This window comes from Podarcis vaucheri, assembly GCF_965113315.1.
Source record: "Podarcis vaucheri genome assembly, chromosome: 1".
Taxonomy (NCBI): domain Eukaryota; kingdom Metazoa; phylum Chordata; class Lepidosauria; order Squamata; family Lacertidae; genus Podarcis; species Podarcis vaucheri.
Window position 1 is genome coordinate 13,199,445 of NC_138759.1, and position 12,888 is coordinate 13,212,332.

A 12,888-nucleotide genomic window follows, 5' to 3' on the forward strand; every position below is an offset into this window, starting at 1 on the left:
CAGCTCTCCCCACTGAAAGTCAAGCCTTCGTTTTGGGATTTTTATATGACATGGTGCACTCCTCACAAACACACACCCTTTCTCACTAAGATTCAGTAACTGGCTAGCTTTTCTACATTACATCCAAGTTTTATACTCCACGATCATTCATTTTGCATGCACATCCATATGTAAAGCTGCAACGTGTATCTTTTCAGTTAAGGAGAGAGTAAGAGCTACTTCTTCCCAGCTGGACTCTCTGTCATAGCGCCATTATTGTGCATGGCTCTTTACTGAGTTCGAGCGAATTGGTCCCTTCCTCCAGGAGCTTATGACCAGAAATTCAACACAGGAGGAAGTGAGAGAGGAGACAGGGAGGGAAGGGGTAACAGACTCTTGTTCTTGAAAACAAAAGTACTAAAACTCTTGGAGCATGCAACTGTGGTTAATGGGGACTGGGGCAAGATCAGGACATTACATCAATGTTTCATCACCTTCAATGGCTTCTAGCCAATTCAGAGTACAAGGATTAATGTCTAAAGCCCTAAATGGCTTGAGGTCAGGATACCAGAAGGATCGCCTCCCCTGTACATACCTGCCCGGACTATAAGATCCTCACTGGAGACTCTTTTTCCAGGTTCCCCCACCTAGTGAAGTGAGCTGGATGGATACTAGGGATAGGGCCTTCTCAGTGGTGGTGCCTTGTTCCTGGAATGCTCTCCCCAGAGAGGTTGGCCCTGGAGTTTGCATTGGGAATTTTCAGTGATAGTGGGGAGACCTTTTCATTTTTTTAGTTCTTACAACTACTTTGTTTTTCCCCTGGTCGGTTGTTAGTGTTGTTGCATTGATCTTATGCTGCCTTGTTCGCTGGTTTTTGCTCATTTTATGTAGGTGCTGCTTTTATATTGATTGTTTTCGTGATGGTATTTAAATTCAATGAAATGCAATTTCTGGACTGCCCAGAGGACATGGTTAACCGGGAGGTATTAAACGTGATTGCTTTGCAACTGAAATCTCTTTCATTTGCATGGCCCTGCATCTCTCTAGTTTGAGACCTCCGTCCGATGGTTGCCCCCTTCAGTTCCTGAGCAGGAGGAGCCTGTTCTGCCAAGGCAGTTTTGAGAAGAGCAATTCCTCTTTTAGCAACAATAGCTATTCAAGGGTACTGCCAACAAATCCAACTCAGCACCTCTGAAAGCAAAGACAGGAAAAGTTTAGCTAATTAATAATACAGCTGGCACAGTGCAGTGGTTAGAGGGTTGGGCTAGGACCCAGGAGACGAGAGTTCGAATCTCCACTCAGCCATGAAGCCCGCTCAATGACCTTAGGGTAGAAATATAATCATCCATGTATATGTAGTGTCTTGGTCTCCTCACACTGGACTTAGAACCCCTACTGTAAACCACTTGGAAAGGCCTTAGTTCTGTCGTTATGTTCATCTGGTGGTTGTATATTATGATTTACCAAGGCAGAGCCCGGGGCACTCAGTTGGGAGGCTGATACTTTCCCAACAGAGAATGGGTAACGTTGGGTTATTAAATTACTTACTTGCAGATCTTGTCGTTTGAAGCTGCCAAATAACCATTCTCCCTCTTATCTCTCAGTTCCATATGGACTTTTTATTGCCTGTAAGTAAAATATTAATAGAAATAGATTAGTATAGAGAAGTCTTTGTGTGTGTGTGTGGTGTTTTGTAGACCTGCTGTACTTTCCCACCTTTAAAATCTGGTTGAAATAGCAGTGATTTATAGGTGGAACAGAAACCCTGTAGCTGCCACTCTCATACAAGCAAGCTTGGCCTAGATGCATGTGGTGGTCTGTAAACTATGGGACTTGATCTTGTTTCTATAAATAAGGATACCTGCTGGAAAGGCTGGAGAACTAAGATGTTAAAGTTCAAAGGAAAACACCGTTAAAATATGATAACCCCTACCTGAACGTTTTGTTTGTTTGTTTGTTTGAGCTATAGGTGCAATCCTAACCCCAACTAATGGAGATGGTGCAGCAATTGGGTCTGGATTGAACCCAATGCCATCCTGTGATGGTGGGTGGGGCCAGCTCAGCCACTCTGCACCCCCATGTTGGGGCTTTTGGCTGGCTGCCCCCAGCAGCAGGGAACCTGCCAACAGCAATGCCCCCTCCTCCTGCACATTTGGTGGGCATAATGGGGAACTTTATGCCAGTGGAGTGCCTCTGTGCAATCCAGCCTCCCCAGCCTGGCACAAAGTGGGTTTGGATTTCACCCTGGGACCTGAAAGGGGGACACCCCCCGCCCAGAATAAAGGCTGCCTCCTTCCCATCACCAACCCGGAGACAGGAGGTCGTGGCTGATGCTGTCAGTCTACTTGGGGAGTTTTGTCCCTCCCTCCCTTAACACTAGTTGCTGTCCAGCAGCCTGCAGGCTTGACTCCCACCCCAAGTCCAAAGATCACCCTACAGTGTCCTTAAAAGATGCTCAGTTTAAGATTTTAGCAGCACTTCAAGGGCTTTTCTCTGTTGCTTTGGGACACCTGCTGAGTGCCTCTCTCTGTGCTCCAGTCCAGTTTTGGTGTCTAAACACAGCTCTTTAAAAAGCAACCAAGAGTCTCTGCCATCTTAAAGCCATATCTTGCACAATTTTATATTTTCCATAATTTTTCAGAAGGGTACCTTAATCTACACACATTCATGATGGTCCCCCCCCCCCCCGGAGAATACCTTGGTTAGTAAGTCTTGACTCACCATAGTGTCATTTCCTGTTAAAAGGATCTTGGGTACCAGGGCTGGGAAGGAGCCGCCATCAGTTCTGCCAATCAGAACAGACAATTCTGGACAACATGGATCCTAACTCAATAGGAGGCCGTTTTGCATGCTTGAATGTTATGTTTGAACTTTCTATGATAACATTGCCGCTTCTTTGATTTGCCATTTGCTTTCTCAGTTACATTATTCTGTACTTTTGCCTTTTGGCTCACCCTCTCTGTATATGTGTGTGCAGATTCTGTTGCTCTTATGATCAACATTGATCTCTCTCTTTCTATCTCTTCTTTTTCTTTTCTTTTTTTTAAATGCAGATTGCTCATTCATCTTTGCGGGCAGCAATTCCATCTCAGGTGCATTTTCCATCCCACTTATTTCTACTTTTCAAAGCGCTCTTAAAGTTGCTTTTTTAAAAAACAACAACAAAAAACCTCATTTAAATTAATATGGGATGTAGGGTTATTTTTAATTGAAAAAATTATTATTATTTGGCTAATCTTTATGGCATCACCGTTCTCTGCCTTTGTTTTCCTTCCCTGCATTTTCTAGCATTGCATTAATTGCATTTCTTTGATCTGGTTATGTTATACATTTATTAAAGATGAAGTTCAATTAGGAAAAGATGCAATCGGGAGCCGATTATTCCTCCTCGCTCCTGCCCCAACTTTCCCCACCCGTGACCCGAGTATGTTTGACACAACATCTACATGGCATGTATGCACTTAGAGTTCTGTTCACCTATGCCAGGCCTGTGATATCTTTTCCCTTTCATTATTGGGCTTTTCAGAACACTGGTTTGTGGAAGGTGGAGTGAACTTGATAGCCCCATTCTGAAAGAAAACGTGCCACCCCCTGCCCCAATTTCTGCTTGTTTGGTGGAAGTTCTGAACTGAAAACCTGCATGCATATAACTGTATATCCCGGGCTACTTCAAGCCATTTCACTGCATGAAACAAAGGACAATTTTCATATAGAGAAGCTGCCTGGACTGACAGCTGAATTGTATTACCATATTGGCCCGAATATAAGCTGCACTTGCAAATAAGCCACACCTTTACAATTTGGCGGCTTGGGGGAGGCTTGGGAGTGGTAGGCGGGCAAATATAAGCCGCACTTCAACTGTTCACGATTGGAATTTGGGGGAAAAAGTGCGGCTTATATTCAGGCCAATACGGTACTTCAGCGCTGGGGACCAGACAGTGTCCATTGCTGCACCTAAGCTCTACAGCAGTGTTTCCCAACCTTTTTTGGGCAAAGGCACACTTGCTTCATGAAAAAAATCTCGAGGCACACCACCATGCCAGATGGTGAAAGGTCACTTTTTACTTATGTAAAAAAAAAAAAATAGTAACAGCATAGAAGGTAATGGTTAGGCTAGCATCCCTCTTCCAAATATGCTAGGTTTTTATTTGCAGGGACTGTTTTACATGGGAAGGAAAGTTAATAGAAGGAAAGGCGGGTGGGAGAGAAAGAGAAAGAAAGAGGGAAGGAAGGGGGGAAGAGAAGTGGAAAGGAGGAAGACCGAGGTGGGGGAGAAGCGTCTGGAGAGTTGCTCCGAAGTTTGGGGGGCCGCGGGGGTGGGCGCGCGTCCCAGGAGGCGGAGGCCAGCCCGGGCTGGGAGCTGCGCCGCGGCCCGGGGGCGGAAGGCGGACCGCAGCTCCTAGGATGTGGAAAGGGGACGGCGGCGCAGGGGGAGGAGACCCGCATGGCTAGGGCAGCGCGCAGGGGGAGGGGAGCGGGCCGGAGGCGGGCGAGGGGGCCGCGATCCCGCGCGCCGCGAACATGGCCTCCTTCCCCGCGGGCCCCGCCGAGCCCCCCGGCCGTGGAGGGCGACGCGCCCCCGCCGCCGGAGGAGAGCAGAGGCAGCAGGAGGAGGACGAAGGCGCTGCCGAGGAGGCGCGCCAACGTCTGCCAACTTCGGCGCCCGCCCTGTCGCCGCAGGCTCCTCCCGGCCGAGAGCCAGAGGACGGCGGCGGAGCACGAGGAGGTGGATCGGGTTTGGCGACGGCTGCTGCGTCCTCTCCAAGCGCGGGGCTGGCCTCCGCCGCGCCCGATCCTCCGCGCTCGCCGCGCTTCTCGGCGGAGCAGGTCTCGTGCGTGTGCGAGGCGCTGCTGCAGGCGGGCGACCCCGGCTGGCTGGGCCGCTTCCTGGGCTCGCTGCCGCCCGATCGAGGCGCCGTGCCTGGAGGCGCAGGCGGGCGAGAGCCTGGCCAAGGCGCGCGCGCTGCTGGCCTTCCAGCGCGGCGACTTCGCCGAGCTCTACCGCCTGGTGCAGAGCCGGCGATGGGATGTGGGAGGGAGCTCGCTCGCCGCCCCGCGTGTGCCTATGTGGGGCACGTTACAGCCCCGTGACGTCAGCGCCACGCAGGTAGCCAGGCAGGCAGACGGCGAAAGCCCCGCGCTGGGCGGCCTCTCCTCGCTGCCGCCGCCCCGCCTCTCGCCGCCCGACTCGCCCGCCTCCCTCCCACGGCACACCAGGCAATGTCTCGCGGCACACCACTATGCCGCGGAACACCGGTTGGGAAACACTGCTCTACAGGCAAGATTAGGGCAGACTGTGTGGTCACAGAGCTGTGTCTTTCACACACACACACCGGTCCCAGCATCTGCCACTTGAGGCAGCTCTACCTAATGGTAGAGCCGGTTGTTTGTATGTGCATCTGTTTCTGCTATACGGCTGGCAACCCTGCACAATACGGATCCCAAACTGCTTTGAGGAACCTGGCACTGCACCCACGTAGGCCTCTCGTTCAGACCTCCCACCCAACACGCAGAGATTTGGAGGCAGAGCCCGTGGTCCCTGGGTCCAGCCCCCTTCCCTCAACTGCATGTTCTGCATCACAAAATTGTATAGTTGGGAGGGGCCCCAAAGGCCGTTCAGTCCAACCCCCTGCAATGCAGTGAAAGTGCAAAGGGCATTTTTTGAAAAATGGTAAGGATTGTATGTTCCTTGGGTTTATGCGCACAGTAACCTAAGCAGATATGTACCATTAATACGTGACAGCAAGCATGTGCAGAGTGGGAGCATGCTTGCCTGCCACATGTCTGGCTTCGCCCAGTTCAGCTGCGATGTAGGGATGTGCATATCTGTTTGTTTTAGTTTCCCTCTGTTTCTCGTTTGTCAATTCATTTATCCCCATTTTCACATCAGTTTGCATTTTTTAAAAAACCACAATAAAATTTGTAGGCTTTTTTGTGTCCCTTTCACCTCATGTACACATTTTTCCTATGCAGTTTTGCCTAATATACACCTTTCTTGTTTGCAAGCACTCCCCCCCCCAATTTGATGCTTTCTTATGCACTGATAGAACCGTTTTGTCACCTCACTTTCCCCAATGTACACTTCTTTAAGAAAGCATTTTTTGCTGGTGGGAGAGTTGCACCACAAAATTCGGTGAACGACTGGTTGTCACATTTTGGGTATTTGCGTGGAAAGGGCGAGTTGGGTAGCTCCATGTTAAATTGCGAACTGAACACATTTTTTCCTTCCATCCCTGGAGAGATGCAAACAAATGTAAGAACTGCCTGGGAAACGGGTTAACTGAGCAGTGAGCTGAATAGAAAAAGGTGTGCAGAATGCCTTGTGCTATTTTGATAGTGAAATTTTGACTAAACCTAATGGTGGCGTTGGGAAAAGGCCTCAAAATTTTGGAATGGCTAAGGCTGAAAAGACGCATGACATAGGAATGCTGTTGAAAGTGTCGCTGCATCGATAATCTGTTCTTCCCTACTCAACCTGTGATGGGACACCATCACATTATGAGTTTTTCTTGTGGTTGTAGCTGGTGTTGTCAAACTGGGGCAGGAAAACGGGCTGTGCAATGTCATTGGGTCACATGGAGGGTGTTCGTACGCATTAAAGAGGGAAAGAAGTAGAGGTGGGGCTGCCATTTCCAGGCATTTCCCTGGGACACATGTAACATGTAGTTCGGCCTAGATGAAGAAGGGTGTTCACCTATGTCAGGCATGCCCAGAGTCTGTTTCGGGGGCTTAATCCTGCCCACCAGATGGTTTAATCCATCCCCTGTGGCAGTTTATTTTCAGGGGTAAAATCCCAAAAATACTCTCATAATTTTATAATTTTGGGGTAAAATTATAAAAAAGGTGAACAATTTCTATCCTATAAAAAAGGTTGTCAACTTTGGTCGGCCCTCATGGCCCTTCACTTCATCAAATCTGGCCCTCTTTGAAAAAAGTTTGGACATCACTGATCTATGTGCTTTACCCTACACTTTTATTCCTCTGTCCCGAACGGCGATATACAATAAATTCTCTCATCGTTCGTTATGTATTTCAAAGCTGGTGCAGCACATACCAGAAGCAAGCCTGAACTACCAGAAGGTGCCTCCTGGCTCAATGGGATTCCACGATTATGACCAAAATATGAATGACAGCCGAGAAGAGGATCTCACAAGGAAAACAAGGATGAGAAACAGGGAAGAGGTAAGTTCTTGTCAAGTGTGCTCACAAGCCACGCAACAGATAGTTTAAAACCAGGTTGTCAAAGCTGGCAGTTACAGGGCCACCCACCTGTCAGTCACCTGACGTCGCATAGAGCACAGCTCTAGGCAAGCTGATCCCCAGGGCATGTAAGGAAGGTGGGCGTGGCTCAGGCAAATGGGAAGGTCTCGCGTTCTAATCAGGCCCATGGACCTGGAGGTTTCCAACCACTGTTGTAGACAGTCATTTGGGAACAGCACATTAGTATTAGACAGTCATCTGGGAGCAAATCTTCAAAAATAAATGAATTGTGCCTTATTTATCAGGAGCTTGTTTTAATTCATGAATGGGGAATCTGTGACTTTCTAGATTCTGTACTATAATAATAATAACAATAATAACAACAACAATAATAACAATAATAACAATAATAATTTATTGTTTATACTCCGCCCATCTGGCTGGGTTTCCCCAGCCGCTCTGGGCGACTTCCAACAAAAGATTAAAAATACATTAAAACATCAGTCATTAAAAACTTCCCTAAACAGGGCTGCCTTCAGATGTCTTCTAAATGTCAGATAGCTGCTTATTTCCTTGACATCTGAAGGGAGGGCGTTCCACAGGGCGGGTGCCACTACCGAGAAGACCCTCTGCCTGGTTCCCTATAACCTCACTTCTCACAGTGAGGGAACCTCCAGAAGGCCCTCAGAGCTGGACCTCAGTGTCCGGGCTGAACGATGGGAGTGGAGATGCTCCTTTAGGTATACCATCAAGCCCAGCCAACATGATCCAGTGGTCAGGGATCACGGTGGTTGCAATCTAGCGTAATCTAGAAGGCCACAGGTTTCCTATCCCTGTTTCAGTTTAGCTGATCGAGCAGTAGCCTTTTGTGATTATTATTTTTAATTGTTTTAAAATCATGGATTTTACATCTGCTTCAGCAGATTAAAACCAGCTTGTGTGGGAAAAGTACATTGGCTAGGATCCTATGAAGTTCTAAATGTATACACCAAGCTTCCCATGCAACCATTTGTATTCAGCCTATTGGCACTTATCATATCAGGTTATAATCTGCCAGTGAAGTTCTACAACAGCCTCTCTCAACCTGTGGGTCCCCAGATGTTGTTGAACTACAACTCCCATCACCCCTAGCTAGCAAGGCCAGAGCTCAGGGATGATGGGAGTTGTAGTCCAACAACATCTGGGGACTCACAGGTTGAGAACCGCTGTTCTACAAGAAGACCTGATCCCTTCTCTGTTGTCAGTAACACAAAACATTGTTTCCTTTGGGAAAACACCATGAATATATCCTCCAAACGCAGGGGTCTAATCCTGTTGTAGAATCACTTCTGATAAACACCAGCTTCTGCTGAACGAAATGTTGCTGTTTGTGGTGTTGCGTTTCAGGTAATCTTTGACAACTTGATGCTGAATCCAGTGTCCCAGTTATCCCACACCATCCGGGAACACACAGAGAACCTGGCGGAGAAAATGAAGTGAGTGGATGCCCTCATTCTAAACTTCACAGTGGTGAAGCTGTGGAGAAACCCTGTTGCACGCTACCTCAGGCTCCTGGTCTCGAGGAGATGACTGATTCAAATAGCAAGGTTTTTGCCTGCCAAGATCTGCACATTTCCCAAGGCCTGTTAGAGATAATGTACTGTATATTGCCAGAGAAATGTGGACAATTCGAGAGCCAGTGTGGTGTGGTGGTTAAGAGCGGTGGACTCGTAATCTGGTGAACCAGGTTCGCCTCCCCGATCCTCCACATGCAGCTGCTGGGTGACCTTGGGCCAGTCACACTTCTCTGAAGTCTCTCAGCCCCACTCACCTCACAGAGTGTTTGTTGTGCAGGAGGAAGGGAAAGGAGATTGTTAGCCACTTTGAGACTCCTTAGGGCAGTGATAAAGTGGGATATCAAATCCAAACTCCTCCGCCGCCGCCGCCTCTTCTTCCTCTTCCTCTTCCTCTTCTTCTTCTTGAAATATTATGTGCACATTCTCCTCGAGGCCTTCTGAATGTGCACTGTAGCATGTCGTTATACATATCAATCCCTCCCTCTCTTTATAATACAGTTTCTGTGGGCTCATTTAGAAGCCTAAATTGGAACTGCTGCCTCCCTCCCATTGCCCCTGACTTCAGAATGCAGGGGAGCTCAGAGAACGGTCTTTGATAGAATCATAGAATTATAGAATTGGAAGAGACCCCAAGAGTCATCTAGTCCAACCCCCTGCAATGCAGGAATCTCAATAGATCACACGTGACAGGTGGCCATCCAACCTCTGATAAAAACTTCCAAGGAAGAGGAGAGTCCACAACCTCCCGAGGGAGACCATTCCACTGGCGAACAGCTCTTAACCACCAGAAAGCTCTTCCTGATGTTTCATTGAAATCTCCTTTCTCGTAACTAAGGATGATCTTAATGCATCGACAGGCAGTTGTAGGAGGTAGAAATCTATAAGCCAGGGGTGGGGGAATCTGTGGTTGTCCAGTTGTTGTTGGACTACAACTCCCATCACCCCCATCATCAGCTTGGAATTTAATTTTTAATTTATTAAATATGTAGACCATCCTTCACCCAAAGATCTCAGGGCGATTCACAACATACAAATACAAAAGAAGAAGATAAAATACATAATAAAAGAGAGAGAGAGTGGAGACCAAAAGGGCCACAGGTTCTCCACCCTAGTTTATTACTGTATTGGAGACAATTATTCCTGAGCGTGTTCCTTTTTTTGACAAAATATTGTCTTATGTTGTGTGTCAGAATTCTGTTCCAGAATACTGAGCGGACATGGGAGGAGATGGAGGCCAAGATTAACTCTGAAAATGAAGTGCCAATTCTAAAGACCTCAAACAAGGTGGGGAATATCTGCCCTGAACTGTGTGCTTGGTTTTACAAGAAGTCTTTGTCGATCTGCAACCCTTAGACTTACATGCGCAAACCTACCTTCCTTCTTTTATTTATTGATGGCACAGTTGAGATGAATGCAGGGAACTAGAATGAGTGCAAGGGGGGGGCATGATAGAGGTGTATAAAATTATGCGAGAATTCAGGGACAACCAGCAAAACGAAGCTGAATGGTGGATAGTTCAGGACAGACAGAAGAAAGCAATTTCTTAATGGAGCACATCGTTAAATTATGGAAAGTGCTTCCACTAGATGTAGTAATAACCACCAACTTGAGTGACTTCGTAAGAGGATTATGCCTCTGATTATCAGTTACTGGAAATCACAATTGGAGAAAGTGCTGTCGCTTTCAAGATCTTCCCCTAAGCATCTTTTCAGCCACTGAGAATATGATGTTGGACTAGGCAGCCTCTTCTTCTGTTATGTTCATTGAAATGTGCATCTGAAGCGGAAATCTCGAAACTTGGCTCATTACAGATTTTGGTTCTTAATTTTGTCTCCTTTTCTCACACTTCTTTTTTTCCGAAAGGGTATCGGTACATGGCTGCTCTTAAATGTCAGCAGCAATATCTGCACAATTTGTAAGGTCAAAATATTGAGTTTTACTACTACTAGAGGGCGGGTGGGGTGAAGCTTTCAAAAACCAAACGTAACTTTAAAAACCTTTAAATAGAAAAAAATAGAGGCAAATTTAGAAACTTTGTCCCAGTTTATGTTTTAATATGGGAAGTTGAACAGATCTGGAGCTAAACAGAAATTGCTTTCACTGATAGAATAAACGCGTTCTCAGTCCCTTCAGCGTTTGAATTACTAAACATATCGTTCTTTATTACTAGGAAATCAGCTCTATTTTGAAGGAGCTCCGCAGAGTCCAGAAACAACTAGAAGGTTTGCCTTATTTTGACTTCCCTGTTTCTCTTTGATTTGCGTTAAATGCAGTTTATTGTACTAAGAGCTGGGCTGGATCTACACTGACCTTTTTAAACGTCATTAGAGCAATATTGCCTATGCTGTTCTGAAACGTTACAGGGCATACTGCAAAAATTACATTTATTACCTTATTGTTATTCCTCTGTAACAGCCGTTCCCCTTACTGCTCGGTTCCTGGTTGTTCTGCAGCTTTATTAACCTTCTTAGCAAAACGTAATGTGACCCTTACCTTTTGAAAATCATCCCTTAACTCTTTCTTAACATTATAAACCATGAGTGTAGATCCAACCACAGATAAAAGGGAAAGAAGAACATATGTATGTTTCCGAGCATAATTCAAAGTGTTGGTACTGACCTTTAAAGGCCTAAATGGCCTCGGTCCAGTATACTTGAAGGACTGTCTCCACCCCATTGTTTAACTGGGACACTGAGGTCCAGCTCCGAGGGCCTTCTAGTGGTTCCCTCACTGCGAGAAGCAAAGTTACAGGGAACCAGGCAGAGGGCCTTCTCGGAAGTGGCGTCCACTCTGTGGAACGCTCTCCCATCAGATGTCAAGGAAATAAACAACTATCTGACTTTTAGAAGACACCTGAAGGCAGCCCTGCTTAGGGAAGTTTTTAATGACTGATGTTTTAATGTTTTTTATTTATTATTATCATTAATATTTTGTTGGGAGCCGCCCAGAGGGGCTGGGGAAACCCAGCCAGATAGGCGGGGTATAAATAATAAATTATTATTATATTATTATAGCACCACCTGCTGCCCAGCTCCCTGCATTCCAGGTTTTATATCACCTGGCATTGTTTTGGAGATGATGATGATGATGATGATATTTATACCCCGCCCATCTGGTTGGGCCTCCCCAGCCACTCTGGGTGGCTCCCAACAGAATAATAATAATAATAATAATAATAATAATAATAATAATAATAATGTGATAAAACAGATAATACTTAACAAATAAAATAAAATAGAAGACTTTGATCTGCTTGACTGCCAGCCGTCAAGTGTGAAGTAACTGGGTGTTAGCGTTGAGTGGTGAGAGAGAGAGAGAGAGAGAGAGAGAGAGAGAGAGAAAAGGAATGAGAATGTGTAGCCCTATAAATCCATCTTAAGTCTGACTTGGCTTTCTCCCCCTCTTTTCTGCAGTTATAAATGCCATCATTGACCCAAGTGGAAACTTGGATGTGCTCGCCAATAACAAAATGTCTTCTGCTACAACACAGTCTGTGGCGGCTAAAATCAGGACTGCTAACAACATTTCCGGGTCCATGTTGGAGGCGTTGTCTCCTGTCAAGAAGAGAAGTTATGTGCAGAAATCAAACTTTGGCTCTGCTAGCCTGCAGGATGCTACGTTTGTTCCGGATGGGGAGAAATACGTGATCTAGCAAGAAAGTTTTCTGTCGCTTTTCCTCTTGTATGTAATTTGCCGTGGTGTTAGTATTGTGTACGAGTGGTTGTGGGGAAGTCCGTGTGGAGCAGTTGTTTAGATTGCTAACACATTGCACAAAAGAAAAGGAAAAGAAAAGGTACAATCACTGCTGTGTGAGCATGAGTGACGGGCCTATGTATAGGCCTTTTGGAAGGGGAAAAAATGGACTAGCACTGTGGAACAGCACATACTCAGCACAGAGGCAGACTCTGGTTTTTTGTTTTTTTTAACAGAAAGCAAGTGATGCATAATTTCTCCAATGTGCCATAGCAAACAGGCTTTGCGTATTCTTCACTCTGTACTGCCGAAGCTCTGATATGTTACTGTATTTAGCCTGTTTATAGCTGTCTGTTTTAGTTGTATAGAGGCTCCGTTTTGAAAATGTACCTTTTGGGGGCACTGGCTGGCTGTTGCTGTATATTTAATTTTAAATACAAATCGTTAAATGGTTCAGCCA

The 12,888-nt window shown here is 46.3% G+C and overlaps 1 protein-coding gene across 5 annotated transcripts in view; it reads left to right on the forward strand.

The window, feature by feature from the left end:
• The window catches only part of CEP170B (centrosomal protein 170B), an 80,874-nt gene extending 68,225 nt beyond the window's left edge, over nt 1-12,649 (forward strand). For 4 of the 5 annotated variants that reach the window (XM_082216525.1, XM_082216529.1, XM_082216526.1 and 1 more), the window contains exons 15-20: nt 3,033-3,071; nt 7,018-7,161; nt 8,566-8,654; nt 9,926-10,019; nt 10,906-10,957; nt 12,149-12,649. In XM_082216525.1, the coding sequence (XP_082072651.1) occupies nt 3,033-3,071; nt 7,018-7,161; nt 8,566-8,654; nt 9,926-10,019; nt 10,906-10,957; nt 12,149-12,387 (657 nt within the window). In that variant the 3' untranslated portion in view covers nt 12,388-12,649. The remainder of the gene's footprint in view (nt 1-3,032; nt 3,072-7,017; nt 7,162-8,565; nt 8,655-9,925; nt 10,020-10,905; nt 10,958-12,148) is intronic. The other variant, XM_082216528.1, reaches the window with a different exon arrangement.
• Nucleotides 12,650-12,888: the final 239 nt, after the last annotated feature.